We start from the raw sequence: 24,678 nt of genomic DNA on the forward strand, positions 1-24,678 counted from the left end.
ACAGAATCCATGAATAATGAGGATCTGCTGTATCTGCCTCTGTGTGATGCTGGTTGGGCTATTCCAGAAACCGCTAGATTTCTTAAAGCTTCAACGTGCTATGGACCAAAGGCAGGGGTGGCGGTGTGGGGAGACCCCCAGAACATCTAGAGAACCCCCAGGTGTTTGGCTTGGTGGCTCGGGTGGCAGACACGTAGGACCACCATATTCAGCCCCGGAGGAGACCCGGTGGCTCTCGCCTCACGACTCAGTAAAGCCAATCAGCCCTCAGCTTCGAGCCCTGGAGGGGCTCCTCTCGCCTGCACTGTCCGGCCGAGGGCTTGCCACCAGGGCAGGGAATTCTCCTTTGCCACCCGCCATGCCTCCTTCTAAAGGCCCCTCAAGGGTTTCCTTCAGGAAGGCAGGCCAGTATCTGTGATCTCAAATTGATTTCCTACCCAAGGACTTGGCTTTCAAGGGTTCAGTGAAACCCTAGACTCATATGCACAGTTTCACGCGTATGAGCTTATCTGGATCCCGTCAGCTTCTCCAAGGGACCACGGCCCCCAGCAGGTCAAGAGCACGGGTTAACGCGAGGTGGTCGCCAGGAGCCCCTGCACCACCTCCGGAAGGAATCCTTCAGCCTCACCTGGGCCATTCAGTAAGTCCTCCCAAACCAGTGCCCTGAGCTCCCCCACCCTAGGTGGTAACGTCCTCCCCGTCCCCCTACAGGGGCCCACGTGAGATTATGAGGTTACAGGGCAAACAGAGCATCCCGCCCCCGCCACGAGGCCCCGAAGCGAGAGTGCTTTACCAGCCGAAAAATGTGGATGTCCTGGTTCCTGGTCACCAGATGTGCGTTCTTTGCTGTGCACGTGGCCGTCTCCAGCTTGTCCCCCGTCAGCATCCAAACCTGAAATGACCGCAGGGAAGACGTCCCCTCGGTGAGCCTTCAAGCCGGCCTGTCGCCCGTGTCAGCTGGGTTTCCAAACACATCGCCCTGAACTGATCAGCTCCAACTACCTCGAGGCTTATGATGTCCCCGAAGCACTGCAGGGAAAGCCCTGGTTCAATGGCTTCAAGACCCTGTGTGCCTGCTGCTGGAGGAGCAAAAGCTGGCGCAGCACTTTCGGGAAACTGGCACGTGCTTCGGCAGACATCATGGAGCCCAGCCTCTGCCCTCCTAACCCCCCTTCTGGGAATTTTTCTTAAAGCAGTAAATATCTCAATGAAGGGGAAGGCCGTATGGATGGGGGATTGCTTCCATGTCCTACAAGAAACACTGATTTGCCACGTTACATGGGGTCTTTCTACACAGTCGGATTCCCCTGTGTGATCTCAGGGGGCTTGAAAGTGGAAGTGTTTAGTTGCTCAGTCGTGTTCGACTCCTTCGCCTCATGGAGTATACTCCGCCAGGCTCCTCTGTCCATGATATTCTCCAGGCAAGAATACTGGAGTGGGCTGCCATTCCCTCCTGCAGGGGATCTTCCCAACCCAGGGACCAAGCCTGAGTTTCCTGCACTGCAGGCAGGTTCTTTACTGTCTGAGCCAGGGAGTCTTTACCCTAGCTGTAAACTGCCAACGGTAAACATGCCAAGTTCCTCATCACCCTGTAACAGAACATTCTGCGTCTCACTGCTGTGGGCTCAGAGAGGGTAGGTGAGCCCCCCAAAGTCACAGAGCTAGCCCCTGTCCCGACCAGGCCCAGAACCCAGATCTGCAGAGTCTAAACCAATGTACTTCCTGCTCCGCTTGTTCACTCTTTAACTCTGTTCTCTCTGCTCCCAGGAGGGGCGGTGGGGGTGCGGGCACCTTAGAGTCATGGGGCAGGGATACCTTGGCGTGAGGGGAAGAGCAGGGAAGAAAATAGCCATGAAGGTTCTTCACCATGCCAGGCACCGCCTCAGCTCTGGGCATTTAACCCTGTGCATGTTCAGGGCACTGTCCCTTCACACACCCTTATGAGACAGGAAATGGAGGTGCTGTGAAGTCAGGCCACCAGTCAAGGGCCACAGAAGTCGTCAGTGGGGAGGCAGGATTTGAACCCCCAGGACGAGGCACCAGGCCCTGCTGGGGGCCCCTTGCCTCTGGATTTGACCCCCAGAGTGTGTCAGTCTTTTCCCTCCATCTCCCACCTGGTCTTAAAAGCAGTGTTGTTGTTCAAGAGGGAGGGGGCATATGTATAACCACTGGCTGATTCACGCTGATGTGTGGCAAAAACCAACACAAGGTTTTAAAGCAATTATCCTCCAATTACAAATAATAACAATATTGCTTTATGTGATCCCAGGTCGGTGCCAGTCTTCGGGGTTCTCTGTGAGAGCAAACCCTGGGACAGGAGCTGGAAGGCTAGAGTTCCAGAAAACCATGGAAAGTCCTGAGCGCACTGAGGCTGCATCCCTCGCAGGAGCACAGGCGGGGCCCCACAGGCAAGCTCCAGTCCCAGGTCTGTGGTTCCCGGCATGAGAGCCTGCGTTTGGAGCCACCTCACACGGCCTGGGGGGCTGCACCCGGGAAGGGAGTGAAGTGGAAGTTCCCAAGTTCTAATGCCCCCCGGCCTGTGAAAGACCACACGTTAGACCCTCATGACAAGCTAGCCAGACCCCTAACTATACACTCCACGCCCTCCCCTCTCACAATGGAAACCAGCAAAAGTCCAGTGCACGCTCTATGAATAAAACACCTCTTTTGGAGAGAATGGTTTTAAGGAGTAAAAGAATTTCAGGACAAAGCCAGTGGCAGAAACTCGGAATCTCCCAGGTTCCTAGAGGAGAGGTTTTAGGAACTGGCAGCAACAAACACGACATGCCCCAAGGCGTCAGAAATGGGCCTCTCCGACGTCAGACTTTGTGCAGAAATGGGATCTCGCCGGCAATTTCCTTGCAATGAACCAGGCCTGTGGGCCAAAGACGAGGGACGGTTTGGTTTGCGATGAGACACGCCCACACACGTGTGAGGCCCCTGTGGGCTAGAAGGTGGCCGGAGCTGGTTTATGGCCGCAGGCCTCATGTCTCTTGTTCACACCGTCCTGCTCATAAGGACGCCTGCTAGACGGGGGCCCCAGGACGTGGTTGGGTAGAGATAAGCCGCTAACCTACGTTATCTTCAGGAGCCTCTAACCCATAGGGCTTCCCTGGTGGCTCAGATGGTAAAGAACCTGCCTGCAGTGCAGGAGACCCAGGTTCAATCCCTGGGTTGGGAAGATCCCCAGGAGAAGGGAATGGCAGCCCACTCCAGCATTCTTGGCTGGAGAATCCCATGGACAGAGGAGCCTGGCGGGCTACAGTCCATGGGGTCCCAAAGAGTCAGACACGGCTGAGCAACTAACACTTTCATCTTGTAACCCAAGAGCTTGCTAATCCCTTTCTTGGGTCCACTGAGATGGAGCGTGCTCCCCAGACGCCCTCTACTGGCCTCTCCAGATTAAACAACTGGATATGAACTTTCTGGCCCCGAAACAGGAGAGTACGAAAACGTGAACACCGCAGGGTGCTGGGGCGGGCGGTCACTCTGCCAGGCGGCCGTTCATTCACCTAGACCATAAAACAGATGGCTGGCCGGCCACTCGACAGCATGTAACAGACACCCCAAGCGTGCAGGATACTGTGGGCCTGAGCTAAGGTGAAGCTCCCGGTCCTGCCTTGATGGAACCCAGCGCGCAGAGGGCAGCCACCAGCGAAAGGACACGCAAGACGTCTTCTGAAAGCGGGCTGTCAGTGCAGGAAGGATGGAGCGCTGCAGGTCGCCGTCCAAACCTGGTTCCCTGTGCTCCCTGTCATGGCTTCCAGCCTCTGCCCCATCTCTAATGTTCACCCTCCGCTGAAAAGACCACTCGTCTGAACCTGGATGTGCTGCCAGGCGGCAGGCTCGCCATACCTTGATGCCGGCGTTCCTCAGCGTCTCCAGGGTGGGCCTCACGTCCGCCTGCAGCTGGTCCTCCACCCCCGTCAGGCACAGCAGCTCCATCTCCATCTCCAGGCTCTCGATCACTGTGGCCACTTTCAGGGAGCGGTCATGCACGCTCAGCTTGGCCTGGACATAGCGGGCCTGGGACACATCAGGGACCACGGTCACGCCATGGGGTGGGGAGGTGCACGGCAGGCCAGGCCCACGCAGGGCAGGGGCCCCAGCCCTGGGTGAACCTCAAAGTGGTGAAACTGAGATCTTTGGCCTCCTTCCAAGTTCATCAGCCTAGACACTGGAGGTGGAGGGACCAGAGTCCCAGCTTTTGCTCTGCGCTCACCTGCTGTGCAACTCCCAGCAGGTCGCTAAACTTCTCTGAGCCTCAGCTGTCTTCCTCCATGAAGAGACAATAATAGCTCCAACTGGACTGAGTTTTCACAAGGATTAGCACAACTCTAGACCTCGAAAAGCATTGGAGAAGAAATGGCAACCCACTCCAGTGTTCTTGCCTGGAGAATCCCAGAGACGGGGCAGCCTGGTGGGCTGCCATCTATGGGGTCGCACAGAGTCAGACATGACTGAAGCGACTTAGCAGCAGCAGCAGACCTCAAAAAACAGTTGGTTCTCCCCCATAAACATACACTGTAACCAAGAACCAGACTGTCTAAAGATGACGTCCCACTTCCAAAGACTATTGACCCAACCCTTCCGTTTATCCCCTCTTTATACGGTTAGCAAGGATATGGTCATTTCAAAGCATATGCCTTTAAAGTTGAGAAAACGGCAGAATGCGTCAGGGCTAGAACTCCTGTTAAATCTAACTTCACAGAGAGCTCACGCATGTGAAAGGGACAGACTCAAGCACAGCTTCTCCAGGTGAAGCAGGACAAGGGCCCCAGAAGCCTCTCCCTGCAGCCTGCTCTCTCTCCCCCTTCCAGGCATGTATAAATATGGTCATTCAGCTTTGTGCCAGGACAGGGGGTACAACAAGGACCCCCCCTCAAGGAACACACAGTCCATGGGACAGGATGACAATTAACAAAACATATTTACACCGGAAGCCTTGGCTGTGAAAGTCAATGACCTAGTTCACAGCCAACACTTTCTACAGCTTAAAAAACATCAGAGCCCCAAGAAAGTTTACAATTTCAAATTTGAAGGTTTCATTTCAAATTTCCTAGAAGATTTACAATGACTACCCTAAGAGCTGGGGTACAAGAGCAAACCAGACCAATAAAGTTTGCTCTCAAGAAGATTTTATTCCAAAAAGAAGATACTAAAAAGAGCGTTGAAATATACACATAAACAAAGTCGTCATATTACAGCTGTTGATAAATGCAAACGAAGGAAGCTCAACAGGGTAACAGGGAAGGGATGAGGTGGGACTGCCTTAGACGGGGAGCCAGGAAGACTTCTCGGAGGAGGAAGCATTTGAACTGAGACCCAAAGGCAGCAAGGGAGGGGGGCTACGAGGGAGGAGAGTTCTAGGCAGAGAGAAGAACCTGGTGTGCTCGGAAATGACATCGGCCTGGGCCAGAGCAGAAGGAAGGGAGGGAAGATGGTGAGGGGGGCGGGGCTCAAAGCCAACAGAAAAGTCACAGAGCCCACTTACCTCAAAGTCTTGATACTGCTCCTCTGCTAGAGATTTCTTTGCCACCACGAGCACCCGGAGCCCCTCCCGGGCCATGTTTCCACACTGAAAAGCAGACCGCGGTCAGCGGAGAGCTGTGCTGAGAGCTCTGAGTCCCCACCTCTCCCTGGGGATGGCTGGAGGCTGAAGCAGATGGGACCCCCTTCCAGTCCAGGGAGGACCCCTGGCAAATCACAACACTGCTTCCTCCTAAAGCCGTCTCCCTGAGCAAACCTTCTAAAAGGGGTTCAAAATTGAAGTCAACGCAGCCTGACTTAAATGTGGATATTTCTGGCTCGTTGGAAAAACTGAACCTCTGACAAAAGCACTTTCCCAGATGACCACAGTCAATGACGCCACGAGGCAGCTGTTCCCGTGAAACACAGTGTCAGGTGAGGACGTGCCCACATGTTTCACACACACAGTGGGACTCTGCCAGAAACACATCCCGGCCCGTCTCAGTCATCTGAGTTACCTGCCCGGCCCCTGTCGGCATGTGGGACTGTTATCTCGCTAATTAGAAATTTATTCTTACTGAATTTAAAATGTGAATTCTGCACCTGGAACTGGGAGATGACACAGAAATGGCCTGAGACACGGGCAGTTCCTTCCCTCTAGGCTATGGCCAGTTCCCACGTCACAACCTGGACAAGGCAGCCTGGGATCGGGGCCCCACAACGCCCACCTCCTGGTACCCACATCCCTGTATGATCACCTGCTCTGAGGATGCAACGGACCCAGGGCCTTCTTCCCGACAGAACGAGGCAAGGTGAGGGAAGGTCATTTCAGAGAAGGCGGCTTCTGTTTAACCTGTTCCTGTGCTTGCCGTCTCTGACAAAGCCAGGGCCACATGTATGCTGCCTTACGCACAGACCCACAGCGCGAGGAACATGGCTGCCTCCAGCCAAGAGCCACTGCGGAGCTGAATCCCGCCGCCAACTGCTAAGTGAGCTCAGAAGCGGGTCCTGCCCCAGCCGAGCCCTCAGATGAGACCCCGGCCCTGTGCGACCCCTTGACCCCGGCCCGAGACCTGAGCAGAGGGCCTGGCTGAGCTGTGCCTGAAGCGTGGATTCGCAGAAGTTGTAAGAAACAACACATCTTTCTAAGCTGCTGAGTTTGGGGGTGACCTGTTACACGGCCACAGAAAACGCACGCAGGCACCCACCCCCCATTCCACACAAGGGACGGGCTCCAGAACGTGCTTCCAGGGCCCGTTTCCACATCCCACGCGGCACATACCTCTTCCTCCAGCCAGTCATTGTACTGCACGATGCCTGCCATGACCACATCCGCTCCCTTCATGTAGAACGTGATCTCCCCAGTTGACTCGTCCTAGAGGAGGGGCGGGAAGCATGAATAGGCGGGAGGAGCCCGCCTGCCGCGCCAGCGCCCGCTGCCCACGAGCGGTGCTGCATGAACTGTCCTTCTGCCGCGGGTGTCGCTGTGCGTTCTCACTCGGCCAGAGATGAAAAGCGAGACGGAGGGGGAGCTCACTTTGGGGCAAAGGCCACAGAAAACAGAAGAAAACTCAAAGCACTTGGAAGATCGTTAAAGGATGGAAGCAAGATCAAAAGGGCAGAAGAACTTTTTACAGGTATGACTATTCTAGCAGGATGGACTCCCATGCTGTAAGACCGTTTTAAATTGATACACAGGGCTGCCAGTGTCGGAAAGAGTTCGGGAAGTAAGATAATTCTCGGGGTCAGGGCTTCTCAGCCTCGGTGATGTTAACATTAGGTAGAGGCTGGAGAATTCTTTGCCACCAGAAGGCTGGACTGTGCATTGAACCATCTCCCGCAGCGTCCCTGGGCCTCTCCCCACGAGATGCCAGCAGCAGGCCCCATGATGACAGCCAAAATCTCTCCAGATACGAACAAACATCCCCTGGAGGACACAGCGCCTCAGCTGAGAACCACCGATCGAGGTAGAGGTGGACCCTAGATGAGGTCCAGCGGGACCCTAACTCAGCCGTCCACCCGAGGAGTCAGCTAGAGAAGAAGGTACACAGATTCTCGGTGCACACCGCCCAGCTGTTCTGGGGAGAGGGTGACATCGCAGCCCAGGCATCAGATGCTTAGACCCAGCACCAGCTCCCGGCTGTGTGCACCTGGACGGACTGCTTCTCATCTCTAGACCTCACTGTCCTCCTCTGTGAAGCCAGGATCCTAACAACTCTTACCACGTGGCTGCTGGGGCTTAAGGGAGATAATCTACAGAGAGCAGGGAGCAAAGGGTCAACACCTACAAAACTGTGGCCCAGTGTCATCATTCCTGTTGGAGTGACGGGGACTCCTCACGAGCCTCAGCTGCACTGCTCGTAGAAAACAGGGGTCTGAATGAGGGTGGCTTTGTCCCCAGGGGACTTCCAACTTGTCCCGGCACATATCTGACTGTCTCGACCCAGAGGTGCTACCCGCATATAAAGGCTAGAGAACAAGGATGCTGCTACCCATCCTAGGGGCTCCCCGGGGGGTTCACTGGTAAAGAACCCGCCTGCCAATGCAGGAGGCCTGGGTTCGATCCCTGGGTGGGGAAGATTCTCTGGAGAAGGAAATGGCAACCCACTCCAGTATTCTTGCCTGGGAAATCCCATGGACAGAGAAGCCTGTAGGCTACAGTTCATGGGGTCATGAAGAGTTGGATGTGACTTAGCAGCTGAACAACAGCAATCGGCCTATGATGCCCATGACAGTCCCCGCAAGAGAGAATCATCCGACCCCAAACGTGAATAGTGCAGAAGTTGAGAAACCCTGGCTTTAACGAACTGAAGGTGAAATTGCTGATTCTTATCCCATGACTCTTTCCTCAATGACCTTCGTCACAGGGACCCTGGAAGCAGTGGAGACGGGCAAGGGCAGCAGCAAGACCACCGCCGCCCGAGCCTCAGTTCTGCTGCCCCAGGAAGCCCAGAACGCGTGGTCTCTAAGCTCTTCATGGAAGAGGAAATGAATTCTCAGTGCCAAATCAGTGGTTTCATCTTCTAAAGTAACTTCTGAGCGCCTCTGAGCGCTGACCATCTTTTCGAACAGCATGCTTACTCGTAAAAGCACCCACAGGCCACAAAGAGGCACCTGCTTAGCAGCATTACAAATGCAGGTCGCTTCTTTGATGGATTGCATCTGCGCTTGCTTGTGACCCGGGCCAAAGACAGCTATGGGGTCTGAACACGAAAGCGTCAGGCTTCTCTCTTTGTTTCATTTCCCCTTCACCCAAAAGGCGCGGTGGGAAACGATGCCCCACCCCAGCTTCGTCTGCTCCAGAAGGGGCTCGGAAGAGCTCGGGCATCTCGGCCAATGTAAGTACTGCACCAACTCGCTCCTCGCTTAGTCACTTCCTCCCACCGAGTTCATCGCAAGGTTACCCTGTTCCCATATCATGGCAAGATCACACTGTAAATTTACAGAGATCTGCCTGCTGCATTGCCTCGTTCGGGGGCCTCATCTTTTTCCACTGTGGTCTGATTCTGGCATCTGTCCAAAGGCTTCTTTTATTCAGACAATGACAAGGGTCATTGGGTCTCTACCAATGATCCGACTTCGGCACGCCACATGGGAAGGGTGTGGGAAGGGCGATGGAACATCTTGTAAAACAACAAAAACAAAACCAGCAGCCCAGAGCCGAACACACAAGCCCCAAGGAAGCCGGCTTCTCGAACCTGGCCGACCTTCTCAGAAGAGAGATTCATGCAAAGACCAGACCTTGCTTTGTGACTGTTCAGATGCTGCTCAGTTCCGCCCACGAGCTCACAGGTGTTTGAGGGTTGACAGGGACTTCCCCGGTGGCCTGGCGGTTAAGAATCCGCCTTGCAATACAAGGGACGCGAGTTTGACCCCTGTTCGAGGAACTAAGATCCCACATGCTGAAGAGCAGCTAAGCCCAAGCACCATAACTAGGGCCTGTGTGCTGCAACCAAGACACAACTGAGCCAAATAAATAAAGAAAATTAAAAAAAAAAAAAAGTGTCAACAGTCACTAAACCAAGTTGAGAACCGTTTTGTAACTGAGGGCAAACCTCCTCACATCAGGTAACTGGACAAACAACAGGCAGAAAAGATGGACACCTGAGAACAGTTTCTCAGCCCTGGCACGAGGACCATTCGGGCTGGAACCTTCTTTGTTAGGAGGCTGTCCTGGCCTCTACCCACTAGACGCCAGTGGCACCACCCTCTGAGTTGTAACAACCAAAAAATGTCTCCAGACGTCCCCACGTCCCCGGGGGTAAGATGGCTCCAGGATGAGAGGCGTTTGGTGAAAAGAGGACAGTGAGGTTTGTGCAGAGAGGTGAGCTAGCCCCACGGCCCTGCGCTGCACTCAGCAAAACCAGAGAGGGAGACAGGCCAGGAAACAGGAACATCCGCGAAATAACCTGGGTTTCATTAAAGACAACTAACACAGATGGACATGCACGGATTCACTGTTCGTAGTGAGACAGGAAACAATCCACGTGTCCAAGAAGGGACGTTTGATTAAATAACGCTGCATTCGTTCCCACAGAACGCCAAGCGCACATCAAAATCATAAAAATCATCTTTTAATGGCAGGAGAATATTTTTAGCATACCTGTCGTTCAATGGAGGGGGTGGGAGTTTACAAAGTTTTAGGTAGAGTTTGATGTCAATTTTATAAAAATGTGTGTGGCTATTTACACTCATTTATGCTTACAGAAAAAACAGAAGGGAAATTCCCTGAAAAGGCAGGCATGAGCAAGTGAGTCTTTGGGTGGTGAAACTACAGATGAATGGATCTACCCCCTGGCTTTAACATGCATTTGTTCTGAATGCCTTAGGCGACTGCTGATTTTTTAAAGTATTACCTGGGAAGGACAGAGAGCCATTTTAAAATACGACAGATGTGCCTATCCAACAGTATCCCAGACATACACCCCACTCTTGCTGTGGGCAGAGCCAGGGGTCACGGCTTGTAATCTATGACGTGAGTCTGCACATGAGAGCCCTTCGCAACGCAAGGGACAGGGCATACTGCGCCCGCTTCTAGAAGAGCTGATATCGGGACTATCTGATGATGACTCAACCCCCAAATGACTCCAGCAGAGCCCACGGCCCTAGAACTTGGAAAAATAATGGCTGGGACAAAATTAAAATAGGAGATAATGAGTAATTCCTCAGGAAACACCGGCCCACAGGATTCATGTGGCTGCTTCCAGGCCATGGATGTTCTTGACATCAGACATGAAGTCAAGACGTGGTTTGAAGGCACGGAGCAGGCAGGATGCAGGCCAGTGGGAAAGCAGGGACTGCAAGGGAGAAAAAGCCCTCATCCCACTTAAAACTGCCAAGGATATACATCCGGTATCCCCGGATATACATCCCCTGGGGACCTACTGGCCTCAGGGACATAAAATCCCTTAAAGGGCGTTGTTTTCAAGGCACATCCCTGCCGTGGGTCACTGGACCATCAGGACCACGTCTAACTTTAACCTGGAGAAGCGGCCTCTTTAATGATTCCCACTTCCCCCTTCAAATGAGGGGGCTGGACCCAGTGACCCGCTTCTGACAACAGAATGAGCCAAAAGCGTGTCTAATGCTGCTGCTGTTGCTGCTGTTTGATCACAAAGTCGTGTTTGACTCTTTGGCAACCCCATGGACTATACAGCCCACCGGGCTCCTATGTCCATGGGATTTCCCAGGCAAGAATGCTGGAGTGGGCTGTCATTTCCTTCTCCAAAAGTATATCTGTTCTCGATTAAAAATAATTTTTAAAAAAATCAGAGTTTTTTGTAAAATATAAAACTAATTAAAAATAAAAGCCATTTTAAGGCAGGATTTAAAAGGGCATCTACAGCTTCCTTCATGTAAAGCTCAAAGAGACAAAGTCAGTCCATGGTAGAAATGGGACAGCAGCTAGGCCCTTGTGGGGAGGAAGGATGCAAGACCAGAAAGGGGCACACGGAGCTTCTGGGGTGGCGGTGGAGGCACTCTGGCCTTGTTCTGGGCGCCAGGCAAGTTGTGTTAATTTTGCAAACACTTAAGCTGCATGTTTATGAAGTCTGCACCTTTCTCTGCGTATGCTGTACTTCCATAAAAGTTTCAAAAAATTTAAAAAGAAAATCTGAAACATCAAGGCCAAAATGACACGCTGCTGCGTGATCACAAGGTTTTCAGTAACTTTTGTGATTGTATGAATGAAAAATCACGGAAAATATTGTACTACGATAAAAGTGTCAAGACTATTCAATGGGGAAACAATGGTCTCTGCAACAAACGATGCTGGGACAACTCTATATCCACAGGCAAATGAGGCTAAACCCCACCTCACACCACGCAGGAGCGTCACTCAAAACGGACTGATGACCAGAGGAGAGAAAACTACAAAAACTTTTTCAAAGAAAATACGGGGGTAAATTGTCATGACCTTGGGTTTAGTTCATGACTCTCAGGTACGACACCAAAGTCAAGAGCTGCTGCTAAGCCGCATCAGTCGTGTCCGACTCTGTGCGACCCTACAGACGGCGGCCCACCAGGCTCCCCGTCCCTGGGATTCTCCAGGCAAGAACACTGGAGTGGGCTGCCATTTCCTCCTCCAATGCATGAAAGTGAAAAAATAAAGTGAAGTCACTCAGTCGTGTCCGACTCCTAGCGACCCCATGGACTGCAGCCTACCAGGCCCCTCCGTCCATGGGATTTTCCAGGCACGAGTACTGGAGTGGGGGCCATCGCCTTCTCCGAAGTCAAGAGCAACAAAGGAAAAAAATAAACTGGACTTCATCAAAATGAGTAACTTACGTGCATGAAAAGAATTTTATCAAGAAAACAAAAACATAAGCTACAGAATGAGAGAAAATATTTGTATGTCATATCTCTGATAAGGGACCTAGACCTTATAATGAACTCTTACAAGACAACAATAAAAGACAACCCAATTAAAAAGTGGGCAAATGACTTGAACAGACACGTCTCCAAGGAAGAAATACAAGCGACCAATGAGAATATGACAAGATGCTCAGCATCATTAGCCGTTAGAGAAATGCAAATCAAAACCACAATGAAATACCACGTCATAGTACCCAGGATGGCTACAATGAAAAGAAAATGGAAAATAACAGGCATTGAGGAAGAGAAACCAGAACTTCACATGGTAGAATGTAAAGAGTGCATCATTTTGCAGAAAAGCTGTGGCAGTTTCTCATAAAGGTAAAAGAGAATTATCCAGCAGTTGGGAAACAGACCCAACAATCCCACTGCTAGGCATCTAACCTGGAGAACTGAAAATAGGTACTTATATCCTTTTACATGAGTGTTCACAGCAGCCAACTACTCACAGCAGCCGAAAGCTGCAAACAGGCCAAACACCCGCTCATGGGTGAATGGATCATCAACGTGGAATACTATTCAGCCATAAAAAGGAACGAAGCATGGACACAGGCACGACATGGATGAATGTCTGAAACTTTAGGCTAAGTGAGAGGAGCCAGGAATACTGTGTGATCTCACTTACATAAACTGCCCAGAATAGGTAAATCCTAGGGACAGAAAGAAGACTGGAGGCTTCCAAAGACGACAGGCAAGGAGGTTTGAGGAGTGACTGCTTAATGCTATGAGGTTTCCTTTGGGGGTGACCCTACAGAAGCGGTGGCTGTACGACATTATGAATGTACTAAATGGTAATAAGTTAATCATGTCCAGAATTTCACCTCAATAGAAAAAATATATTTTAATTAAATGAATATACAATGAGAAATATATTATTACCATGAGTTGCCTGATCTACGCTCATTAGACCTTTCACTCTGAAATGGGGTTGACCAAAAAGCTGAGCAGCTATCAGAGATCTGTGCAACTGAAGAACAAATTCTCTTTCTGCAGAGGGAACTGTGTCCTCTGGTTGGTCTAAACAACAGGCAATACTAGAGGAAGAAAGGGGTAAGAGAGAACGTCCAGCCAGAGACACACACCAGACTTAGGTGCGTTTTTAAAAAACAAAAACAATTTTTAGCCATAAACGAAAGACAACTCACCCTCAGACACACACCAGACTTAGGCATGTTTTATCAAGAAAAACAAACAAACAAACAATTTTTAGCCATAAACGAAAGACAACTCACCCTCACGATGATGCCCATGCGTTTGCTTTCGTAGGTAAAGGGGAAGAGCTGCAAGATGGTGAAGTTCAGGATCTGGTCGCCAGGGGTCCTCAGCTGCATGGAAGACTGGTCGCGGCCCACCAGCGTTAAGCCCACGCTTTCCGTCCACTGTACCAGGGCCACCTAAACGAGGCGAGGGCCGAAGGTCAGACACACAGCGGGCGTCCTGGTGCACAGGTACAGCCAACGAACAGGAAGGTGGACGGGCACACAGAGACAGCTGAGCTGGGGCGGAGCCTGCGTCCCTCGGGGAGGCGCACTGGCACGGCGACATGCCAGCACCCAGCTCAGGCCTGCGGGCGCCCCAGGCTCACGGCTGCCTTCTCTTCCCTGAAGCAGCCACGAGCCAGACCATGGAGAGAGCTACACAGGTTCAAGGGTGACCAGTGCAACCAGGGGTCCCATCGGGAAGAATCTGCACCGAGCAAACTGCAAATATGGGGAAAGAAGGAGCACGAGGCGGGCGTGGCGGGGGAGGGGGTGGCGCGCACGTCCAGGCTCCCCATTAAACCTCACGGATACCCGACTGGGACGGAATCTACGGTAGCTCTCCACTGGGCAGCTCTGCCCCCCAAGGGCACAGTGCTGGCTGTCACAGCCAAGCAGAGGGTGGACATTCGCTCCTGGCATCTTGTCGGGAGGCCAGGAGCTGCTAAACATTCCACACCTCACGGGACAGCCCCCCCGCCCCGACAGAGAATCACCCCCAGCCCACCCACGCGGCAGGCCTGACGAGGGTGAGAACGCTGGTCTGTGCCGGTGAGGAGACCGAGGCTCGGAGAAGCTCCCAAGTTGTGAGTGGTGGTGTTCCGGGGCCGAACCTGGATTCACCTGGTGCCCAGCCATGCCCTCCGCCGCCCTCTGTGCTTGCTGGGGGGCTGACCTGGTGCCCAGCCATGCCCTCCGCCGCCCTCTGCGCTTGCTGGGGGGCTGACCTGGTGCCCAGCCATGCCCTCCGCCGCCCTCTGCGCTTGCTGGGGGACGGGTCCAGTCACCAGCTAGAGGTTTTCACAGCCTGAGCAAGGCTTGCTTCTCTGCGCATCAAAAGGCACGGAGGACGCAGATTCCAAGGCGAGGGCCAGACCGCTGGGGACGGCAGCCGGCAAGGGCCCGAGCCCCAGCTGGAGGCGGCCGTCCCCCGGGAATGGGCGCCCAGGGCGGGCACGGCTCCAGCTTCTCAAGAAAACCCAGAAAGCCGACCTTGTCCAAAAGCGCTCTCAACTTTTCAGTGTAAGCAAGTAAGCTGCATGTTTTAAATGCCCGTGAAGAAAATGAAACATGTCTGCAGAGGAATCTGGCCTGGGGTCTTCAGGGAAAGAAGGAAAGAGGAGTAGAAAAGGGGGGAGCTGGGAAGGGGCGACCACCCCGCCCCGACCCCCCGCTGCCACAGGAAGGGGGACGGCAAGGATGATGAGCTACGGTGCACGGGTGACAGCGCCGCGTCCACTCGTTAGGAGAGCCCACGGAGGCAGGAGCTGCCAACCAGCTCTACATGGGGGATGAAGAAACAGACAGAGACGGGAGGGGAGCTGCTCCCAACTGGCAGCTACAACGGGCTGAGATGAGATCTAACCCTAGGTCCAGCAGACTCAGGCCCAAGACAAGTGCCCATCCCGGGCCATCCAGACGCCCGTCCTCAGAACACCAGGTGCACGCACATCAGCGCATCCTCCGTGAGCGCCTGGCACCCCTGACTCCCCGTCACCATCAGGAAGTGGACAGGAGGCACCGGGGGCAGAGTAACAGCCCCCAAACATGCCCACCTCCTAGTCCCCACCGACCTCCACCACCTCCTAATCCCCACCAACCTCCACCTCCTAATCCCCACCAACCTCCACCACCTCCTAATCCCCACCAACCTCCACCTCCTAATCCCCACCAACCTCCACCTCCTAATTCCCACCGACCTCCATCTCCTAATCCCCACCAACCTCCACCACCTCCTAATCCCCACCAACCTCCACCTCCTAATCCCCACCGACCTCCATCTCCTAATCCCCACCAACCTCCACCTCCTAATCCCCACCGACCTTCACCACCTCCTAGTCCCCACCAACCTCCACCTCCAAAGACAGAGCTAATCAAGTAATTTTTTTTTTGATGTGGACCAGTTTTTAAGGCTTTATTGAGTTTGTTATGCTACTGCTTCTGTTTTATGTTTTGGCTTTTGGGCCACAGGCGTGTGAGGTCTTAGCTCCCCAACCAGGGATGGACCCACATCCTCTGCATTGGAAGGCGACGGCTTCATCACTGGACTGCCAGGAAGTCCCAAGTAGTAATTTATTTTTTGCTACTAACTTGCATAAGTCTTCAGAAATGCATTCATGTAACTGTTTGTTCTAATCACTCTGAATTTCAGTATGGCCGTCTTATCTACTAACAATTTTCTTTCAGAGTTTAAAATGAAAAAAATCAGTAAATATTTTTAAAATCTCATCCATATATATGAAAAAAAAACATTGAGTAGTAGCTCAACTGGTAAAGAATCCATCTGCAGTGCAGGAGACCCCAGTTCGATTCCTCAGTCGGGAAGATCCACTGGAGATCACTCCAGTATTCTTGGGCTTCCCTGGTGACTCAGCTGGTAAAGAATCCACCTGCGATGCGGGAGACCTGGATAGTCCACGGGGTCGCAAAGAGTCGGACACGGCTGAGCGACTCTCACTTTTGTGTGCATTAAAATGCTCACTGGGTCATACACACAAAGAGAAATTCCTTCCAGCCTTTCCTTTTCTCCATGTATGCTACTGAAACGTTTTAGTGTATACATGTATTTCTTTTATTTTTAGCATTTTTAGTTTTGATTAAGTAAATAAATATCCCTACACAATGTGAGAGATTATAAATACCTAGGTCTATACAAGACTCAAAAGCTTGACTAAATTTACATCCTCCTTTACATACCAATTTAGTAACAAACGAAAAATAATTCTTCCTCTGATGCTTTCTAACAGGACTGCTAGGGAACAGATTTTTTTTTATCCCTGCTTTTAAACAACTATTATTTCACTCCTTAAAAACGTGTTTAATTGTTCTGAAATGATGTGAAAAGTCTGAGATACTGGGCTTCAAGGAGATACGCTAAGTCCCCGAAAGCCTGTTCTTAATGTCAATCGAGAGGACTTCCCTGGTGGTCCAGTGGTTAAGAGTCCACACGCGAATGCAGAGGACACAGGGCCGATGCCTGGTCCAGGAAGGCTCCACGTGCTGCGGAGCAGCTCAGCCCGCTTGCCAGGACTACTGAGACCACACGCCCTAGACTTCGCAACAAGCGAGGTCCTTACAGTGAGAAGCCGTGCATCACAGGGACGGGCGGGCGGCCCCCACTCGCGGCACCGAGAGAGCCCGAGTGCAGCAACGGAGCCCCAGCGCTGGCCCAAAAAAAGAAGAAAGAAAAAGAAAGGATCCAAAACGGGAAGCGGCTTGCAGGGCTGTGGGGGCAGTTCTGGCCTCAGCCAGCCCAGATGCCCCCTGGCACAGACCCCACAGGACTGTGCTGGAGGGAAAGCTGAACCGGAAATCTCAAATGAGCACCAGCAACTCGAGCTCCGGGTAAGCGTGAACTGCCAGGCACGGAAACATCTTCTCTGCCCGCACTCCGCTTCAGCAACGCCCCCACCGCCCTCCACCCCCACCCCCGGGCCAAGGTCCTAATCAAAAGCTCACAGGTCTCCTCAGGGGCTGATTCCAACAGGATATGAGCCCTGCGGGGGCCTTTCTTTCTCACCTTCCACTCTCTCACTTCAACTAACATTAAGTCAGCCTTAATTTAAAGCTGATTTCTATCAGAAGACATAAAATCCCCTGGGGCCTACTCAGAAGAGAGCTGTTCAGAATGGGGGGCTATCTAGGCCTTCTCAACTGGGGTGGAGACAGACATTTCAGGGGTCAAAAAGGGACGCTAGCTATCCCTTCGCAGAACAAGAGAATGTGAATAAGGCTACTTCTTCCCCTAGGCGGTCAGAGCTTTAGTTCAAAAGAATCATTCCATATTGCCAAATCCTCAAGTCTCACCTGAAGTATCACTGAGTCTGAGTAGGGGTCTTGAGTCTCACTGAGTAGGGGTCTTAGAGGGCCTTGGGTAAAGCTATCTAAAGGTCAAAACGGCAGCAGAAAAAGACGTCGCATAAGGTGGCTTGGTGTTAAAGAACCAGCCTGCCAACGCAGGAGACACAGGTTCGATCCCTACATAGCGAGTATCCCCTGGAGAAGGAAATGACAGCCCACTCCAGTACTCTTGCCTGGAGAGTCCCATGGACAGAGGAGCCTGGCGGGCTACAATCCACGAGGTCACAAAGAGTTGGACACGACTGAGCGTTCACGCATGCATTAGGTAAATGAATAAACAAATTAAGAGTCAAAGCCAAATGCTAGAAACCAAGAAAGTGCCAGAGCAGGGATCTGGCTCTGTGAGTTGGCTGCATATTCCGGTTTGGGTCAGGGGAAAAAAAAACAGTCTGCCACTCTACCCTGCCCCCACGAAAATAAAAGCCCATCTGAAGAACTCTCGCCAGAGCTGCCCATGAAAGGGCTTTTTCATCATTTGTTGGTCAGCAACGAGCCATCTGTGATAAGTTTTAATAACTTTCCCTTTGTACCTGGGAATGTGTGCTTGGGAATTATGCCAGGCAGGCTAAAGAGCCTTGAATTCTTGTCAAAAGCAGGATACATGCGAAACGTAAGAACACGCACAAATGCACTGTCTGATTTATTAATAAAAGGGTTCTTTGGTGGCCTTCAATCAGATAAACAGCCAGGCTTACAAAGAGTAGCCAGTCTGCCTGAAGCCAGCCTTTCAGGATTATAAATGTATCCACAGACCTAGGGTATTCTTTACTGAAGAAAGAAGTTTCATAAAACCACCATATGACCCAGCAATCCCACTACAGGGCATATACCCTGAAAAACTGTAATTGAAAAAGACACATATACCTCAATATTCCCTGCAGCACTGTTTACAATAGCCAGGACAAGGAAGCAACCCAGATGTCCACCGAAAGACCAACAGATAAAGAAGTTATGGTACATATATACAATGGAATGTTATGCAGCCATTAAAAGGAACGTAAAATCTGAGTCAGTACTAATGAGGTGGATGAACTTATAGCCTATTATACAAAGTGAAGTAGTCAGAAAGAAACAAATACCATATATTAAAGCACGTGCATGGAATTTAGAAAAACGGTACTTCTGATGAACCTCTTTGCCCGGCAGGATAGAGACGCAGACAGAGAAGAGACCTGAGGACGCAGCGGGGGCAGGAGAGGGCGGGCTGAACCGAGAGCGCGGCACTGAAACACACACAGCATCACACGCCAACCAGAGCGCTGCTAGGAAGTTTTCGCATAACCCAAGGCGCTCAACCCGAGGCCCCGAGACAACCCAGAGGGGTGGGATGCGGCGCGGGGCAGGAGGGGGGTTCAAGAGGGAGGGGACATGAACACCTGTGGATGATTCATGGTGATGCGTGGCAGAGACCAGTACAACACTGGAAAGCAACCATCCTCAAAAAAAAAAAAAAAAAAAAAAGTTTCCAAAATGTGCCACAGGGTGGCTGCAGGCTCGACCGTCGACAGGACAGGGCAGGCAGTGGACTGGGGCAGGGCGGGCCTCCGGGGCGGGGGCGGGGCGCCGGGGGACAGGCAGCAGCCGCCCCACTCGCTCGCTGCTGCCAGGCAGAAAGCGGGCCCAGTCTTCCAGGTTCTGATCTTTCTCAGGAGAAGCTGACTCTTAACAGAATGCAGTGATTTTTAAAGTTTGCTGATTAAAAAAATAAACCATCATGGAGCCAGCAACGTTTAAGAATCAGTGGACAGGCGGTTTCCCGGGGGGTCCGGTAGTAAAGACTAAGCAGGGGATGCGGGTTTAATAGCTGGTCGGGGAACTAAGGTCCCACACCCCACGAACTGCGGCTAAAACATTCTTTTCACAAAGAATCGGCGATCAAGGTAGCAGAATAAAGGGCCACTCCCTGATCTAAATTTCCTTGATCTTATACTCAAAATTCAGCCTCCTATCACTTAACTCTGATGCAAATGAGTATCTGAGAAGGAAGGGTGGCATCCCGTCCATTAAAATTTAGCCATTCAGAAACTACTATTTACTTAATCCACGCTGGCCAAAACGAACACGATAAAGGACCGAACTTTCACACGTCTGTCCACGGATGAGCTCAAACCAAACAAGGCGAATACGACAGTTTTCTCGTGTCCCCCACAACCCCACGGTCCTGCCTTTTACACAGGACCCCTCTGTTCTGAGCAACCGAACTCCTATTTCAAGATTCCAGCCCGATGGTTAATAAATGACACTGACGGAGGGTTTTTATCAAGTTCCCGACCACCATTCTCTGACCTCACCCTCGGGCCGAGTGCCTGGCCACGTGAAGGTGGAGCTCCCTCAGCCTCCCAAACCACTCTGCGTCAACACTCCACTCCCCCACGCGTCTGAATGCTGGCATTGTCCACGGCCTGGGGCCGAGATGCAGGCACCAGGAGGCGTTCAGGAGGGACAGGGATGCAGTCGTGGAGGGAAGCGAAAAAAGCCTCAAGGCTGCGAACAGACTGGGAGGCTGCCAGCCCTTCTTCAAGGCCACGAGCTTCCCTTCCCCTACAGCTTTGCTCCTCACTCTTTGCAACAGGGCTAAGAAAACACGAAATGAGACAGCTGGGACTTTTTGTGGGCGCTGCGATGCACAGGGGGGCTGAACACGCAAGGCCCTCCATCACGACGTTAGTCACGACGCCAAAAGAGGGGCCACCGAAGTGTTATGCCTGGGAGGCAGGAAGAATGACCCCTGCCGCATCTCAGCAGTCACTAAGAGCCTTCCCATCATAGACGGTCACCGGAAAGGGACAACGCAAGGCAACGAGTCAAGGTCAGAAAGAATGATCCCTGCCGCATCTCAGCAGTCACTAAGAGCCTTCCCATCATAGACGGTCACCGGAAAGGGATAACGCAAGGCAACGAGTCAAGGTCAGAAAGAATGATCCCTGCCGCATCTCAGCAGTCACTAAGAGCCTTCCCATCATGGACGGTCACCGGAAAGGGATAACGCAAGGGAACGAGTCAAGGTCGTTGAACATATAAGGTATATATATACACACACATACAAGACAGAGGTAGCAAAAACATCAAAATATTTTTGGCTTTTTTTTTCTTTAATTTTTTATTTTTCTATAAAAAGCTCTTGCTACTGTTTTCTTTTAGATATATATATATAATTTATTTATTTTCGACTGTGCCGGGTCTTCATTGCTGCACAGGCTTTTCTCTTGTTGCAAAGAGCAGGGCTTACTCTCAAGTAGCAGTACTTCAGTGGTTTATCTTGTCACAAAGCCAGGCTCTGGGAACACAGGCTCAGCAGTTGGGGTGCACGGGCTCCGTCGTTCGCCGGTAGGGGGGATCTTCTCGGATCAAAGACTGAACCCATCTCCTGCACTGGCAGGCGGATTCTTTACCACTGAGCCACCAGGGAAGCCCTGTTACTCTAATAATGAGAGCATGCTAAGTTGCTTCAGTCGTGTCTGGCTCTGCGACATGAGAGCTCTGGCTTGTAGCCCACCAGGCTCCTGTGTCCATGGGATTCTCCAGGCGAGAAGACCGGAGTGGGGAACAAAAAGTAAAATCCACCTCTAGAGCGCTGTACCTTCACAGCACACCCCTTTTCTGTCACCCCGTCTGCATCACTCCCAGCCCCTGACATTTTAATGGACACAGGGATGCTCTCCACCTCTAGAGTCTGTAGAAGCCCCCTCCACTGCACCCCACCTCTGACGGTGCCAAACATCCTCGAAAGGATGGGATGCGGTCAGGGCAGAATTCTCCCCAGCAGACTTCAGCCATTTCACTTCCCTGGGGAGCCACTGTACCGGGGCGGGGGCGGGCGCTGCCCCCAGGCTGTAATCAGTAGCTGAATAAGGACACTTCAAGGCTTCCCAGGCGGAATGCGCACAGGAAACAAATTTAGGAAATCCTGCTTTCTGTTACAGGAAATGAATCCTGCGCCAACTGGTAGGAATTACTCCAGCAGCTCCGAAGTAAAAAGGATACTGGCTTCTGTATGTATTCCATCAACTGACCTTGCCCGCACCGGTGAGGCTTTATTGATATAGAATTTCAAAGGTAGGATTCTAGACCCCGCTGCTCCTACATGGAATCCCAAAGAGATCTGGAAACAGGACGACTTTCTGAAAGATTTCATTGGCAACAGATTCGGCCAACTTTCTGTCAGATGGTCTATTTACATACACAGATTTCTGTTTTGAGGTATGCATCTTTCGAAGTAGTTTAAAAGGTTGGTGGGGAAAATATTAACAGTGGTTACACCTTTTAGTGGGGCTTCCCTGGTGGCTGAGTAGTAAAGAATCCACCTGCCAATGCAGGAGACTCGGGTTCAGTCCCTGATCTGGAAAGGTTCCCTGGAGAAGGAAATGGCAACCCACTCCAGTATTCTTGCCTGGGGAATCCCATGGACAGAGGAGCCTGGTGGGCTGCAGTCCACGGGGTCACAAACAGTTGGACACACCTTAGCAACTGAACAATAACACGCCTATAGTTGGTAGGGTTTGGCTTACCTTTTTTCTTCTCTACATTCTCTATCATAAACCTGAAATAACTGAGTAATAAAAAAATAAAAGTCACGGGGAAAAGGAAACCAAGAAAGTAACACTGACCTCTATGAAGACACCGAAGACCAAAAGAAAATATCTTTCTACAAAGAAACACTATTCAGAATCTTAGCAAAACAGAACAAATCTGAATCCAAAGGTGATTAGCGAACAGCAGAGATAAAGGGCTCTTCTCTTTAACAAAAAAGGAGCTGAGAAGCACACAGCATTCCATGGAAGATTTACCTTTGTGGTAAACCTTTACACAGCTCTAAAACAAATATATCAAAGTTCAGCAGGAACCAGGGGTGCGGGCAGGCATTAAAGACCACCACAGATGCGTGTCAGTAGTCAACAGGAGCCCAGAGGCAGAAGTGCTCATCCAACCACCAACATTTGGAACCTGTTCTAATTTAAATTCTACCAAACACCCACAAGCTACTGGTTCCCAGCCCATAACTATCAAGACTCTGGTCCTTTCTCACAAGGCCCACTCAGTGGTAACATCCTCCCATTCCCAAATGGAAAAGCAAGATCAAGCAGGCAAACCCCGGTGAAGAAACAGTGACAAAAGAGACAAGCTTTTTGTTCCAGGGCAGAAGTCCCAAGAGATCAGTAGACTCCATCCGTACCTACAGTCCCTCCCTCCTTTTCTCTTTCTGCACACAAGTCCCATCTCAGAATGTGGCCAAGGGCTACCACATTTTTCACCCCTAAAAAGCCTGGTTCAGATATCAGTGGTCACGGATCAACTGGGCTTCACAGTTTGAGCTCTTCCACAAATACCGAGAAGACGGAAGGAGGACTCTCCCAGGGGACACGTTCCGCTGCCCCAGAGGAGGAGGAAGAAAGGACCTCACAGGGAAAGACACACCCAAGCGTCCTTCCTGACCTTTGGAGAAGATTCCCGTTGTGCCTCCCTCGACCACATCAACCACCAGCTCACTGATGTTCTCAGAGGGGTCCAGACTTTCAAAACACATGAATGAGTTTCAGCCTGAATTCTTTCCTTCCAGGAACAGTTTAGCCGAATGGGGCACAGGAGAAAAGCCTGCTTCTGTTACGGGAAAGTGAAAGTGAAGTCGCTCAGTCGTGTCCGACTCTTCGTGACCCCATGGACTGTAGCCTACCAGGCCCCTCCGTCTGAGTAGTATCTGCTACTGCTACTGCTAAGTCGCTTCAGTCTGTTAGGGGAAGCACACTGAAACCCCCCACCCTGACCAGGCACCATAGGTAACCATCTGCACGAGACAGGAGGTCCTAGTGAGGAACACGGAACTAACAAGCCACCACCAACTGGAGGAGTTCGGGAAAGGCCAAACGGAGACACCACGTGTCCCGCCACCTCCCAGAGTCCTTCCCGCGGGCAGCCACTTTGGCTGAGCAATTCATGTGCTAACAGAAAGGACCCTGAGGCAGAGTGGCCAGAAAAAACCTGGAAACCAATCCCATCACCATAAAACCCAAGGCTGGGAGCCACATGGCGGAGCAGTTCTCCTGGTTCCCTTATCTTCCTGCTCTCTATTAGGGTGCCCCTTCCCAGTAAAGTCTCCAGCATGTCTGTCTCTTCGGACAGTTCTTTTCTGAGTATTAGACAAGAGCCCGCTCTCAGACCCTGGAAGAGGTTTCCCTTCCTGCAACATTTCCTTTAACTCCAAGGCTTCTGTCTACAATTTATTCAACCACACGCTTTACCAGGAGGCTGAAGGCTGAGCCAGCAAGAGCAGGTGCTGCCTGGGACCAACCTCTGGCGCTCACCAGCTATGCAACGTTGGCCAAGTTGCTTACCCTCTCTGTGTGTCCATCTCCTCATCTGTAAATCAGAGGTCATGATAGAAACCACCTCCCAATGCTGTTGGAAGCATTAAATAGTAATAGTCACTGACATGGTTCAGACGGTAAAGAATCCACCTACAATGTGGGAGACCAGGGTTTGATCCCTGAGTCAGGAAGATCCCCTGGAGAAGGGAATGGCAACCCACTCCAGTACTCTTGCCTGGAGAATTCCATGGACGGAGGAGCCTGGCGGGCTACAGCCCATGGGATCAGAGAGTCAGATATGACTAACTAATACTTGCAGCACTTCCCCAAAGCTGCTGTGAGCATTAAATAATAACAGAGACAGAGTTTCACACAATCCCAGGTGCATGGTGAATGTCAGCTGTCACTGATGTTGCTCAGTAACCCAGTCGCATCCAACCTCTTGTGATTCCACGGACTGCAGCACACCAGCCCTCCCTGTCACTCACCATCTCCCGAAGTTTGCCCAAGTTCATGGCCACTGCACCAGTGATGCCATCCAGCCACCCGTCTCGTCCTCTGATGCCCTCTTCTCCTTCTGCCCTCAATCTTTCCCAGCATCAGGGGCTTTTCCAATGAGTCAACTGTCATCACATACATATTAAAAAAAATAAATAATAAAACTTCATGTACCACAGAAGCCCCTCCTTCCTTCT

At 51.6% G+C, this 24,678-nt stretch overlaps 1 protein-coding gene across 2 annotated transcripts in view; it reads right to left on the reverse strand.

Annotated features, from left to right (window-relative positions):
• ATP9A (ATPase phospholipid transporting 9A (putative)) overlaps positions 1-24,678 on the reverse strand; it is a 127,052-nt gene that overhangs the window by 20,606 nt on the left and 81,768 nt on the right. For both annotated transcript variants that reach the window (XM_061437975.1, XM_061437976.1), the window contains exons 15-19: positions 13,575-13,736; positions 6,752-6,844; positions 5,495-5,578; positions 3,856-4,026; positions 794-892 (exon numbers count right to left, since the gene is read on the reverse strand). In XM_061437975.1, coding sequence (XP_061293959.1) covers positions 794-892; positions 3,856-4,026; positions 5,495-5,578; positions 6,752-6,844; positions 13,575-13,736 — 609 coding nt within the window. The remainder of the gene's footprint in view (positions 1-793; positions 893-3,855; positions 4,027-5,494; positions 5,579-6,751; positions 6,845-13,574; positions 13,737-24,678) is intronic.

Source organism: Bos javanicus, chromosome 13, assembly GCF_032452875.1.
Source record: "Bos javanicus breed banteng chromosome 13, ARS-OSU_banteng_1.0, whole genome shotgun sequence".
Classification (NCBI taxonomy): domain Eukaryota; kingdom Metazoa; phylum Chordata; class Mammalia; order Artiodactyla; family Bovidae; genus Bos; species Bos javanicus.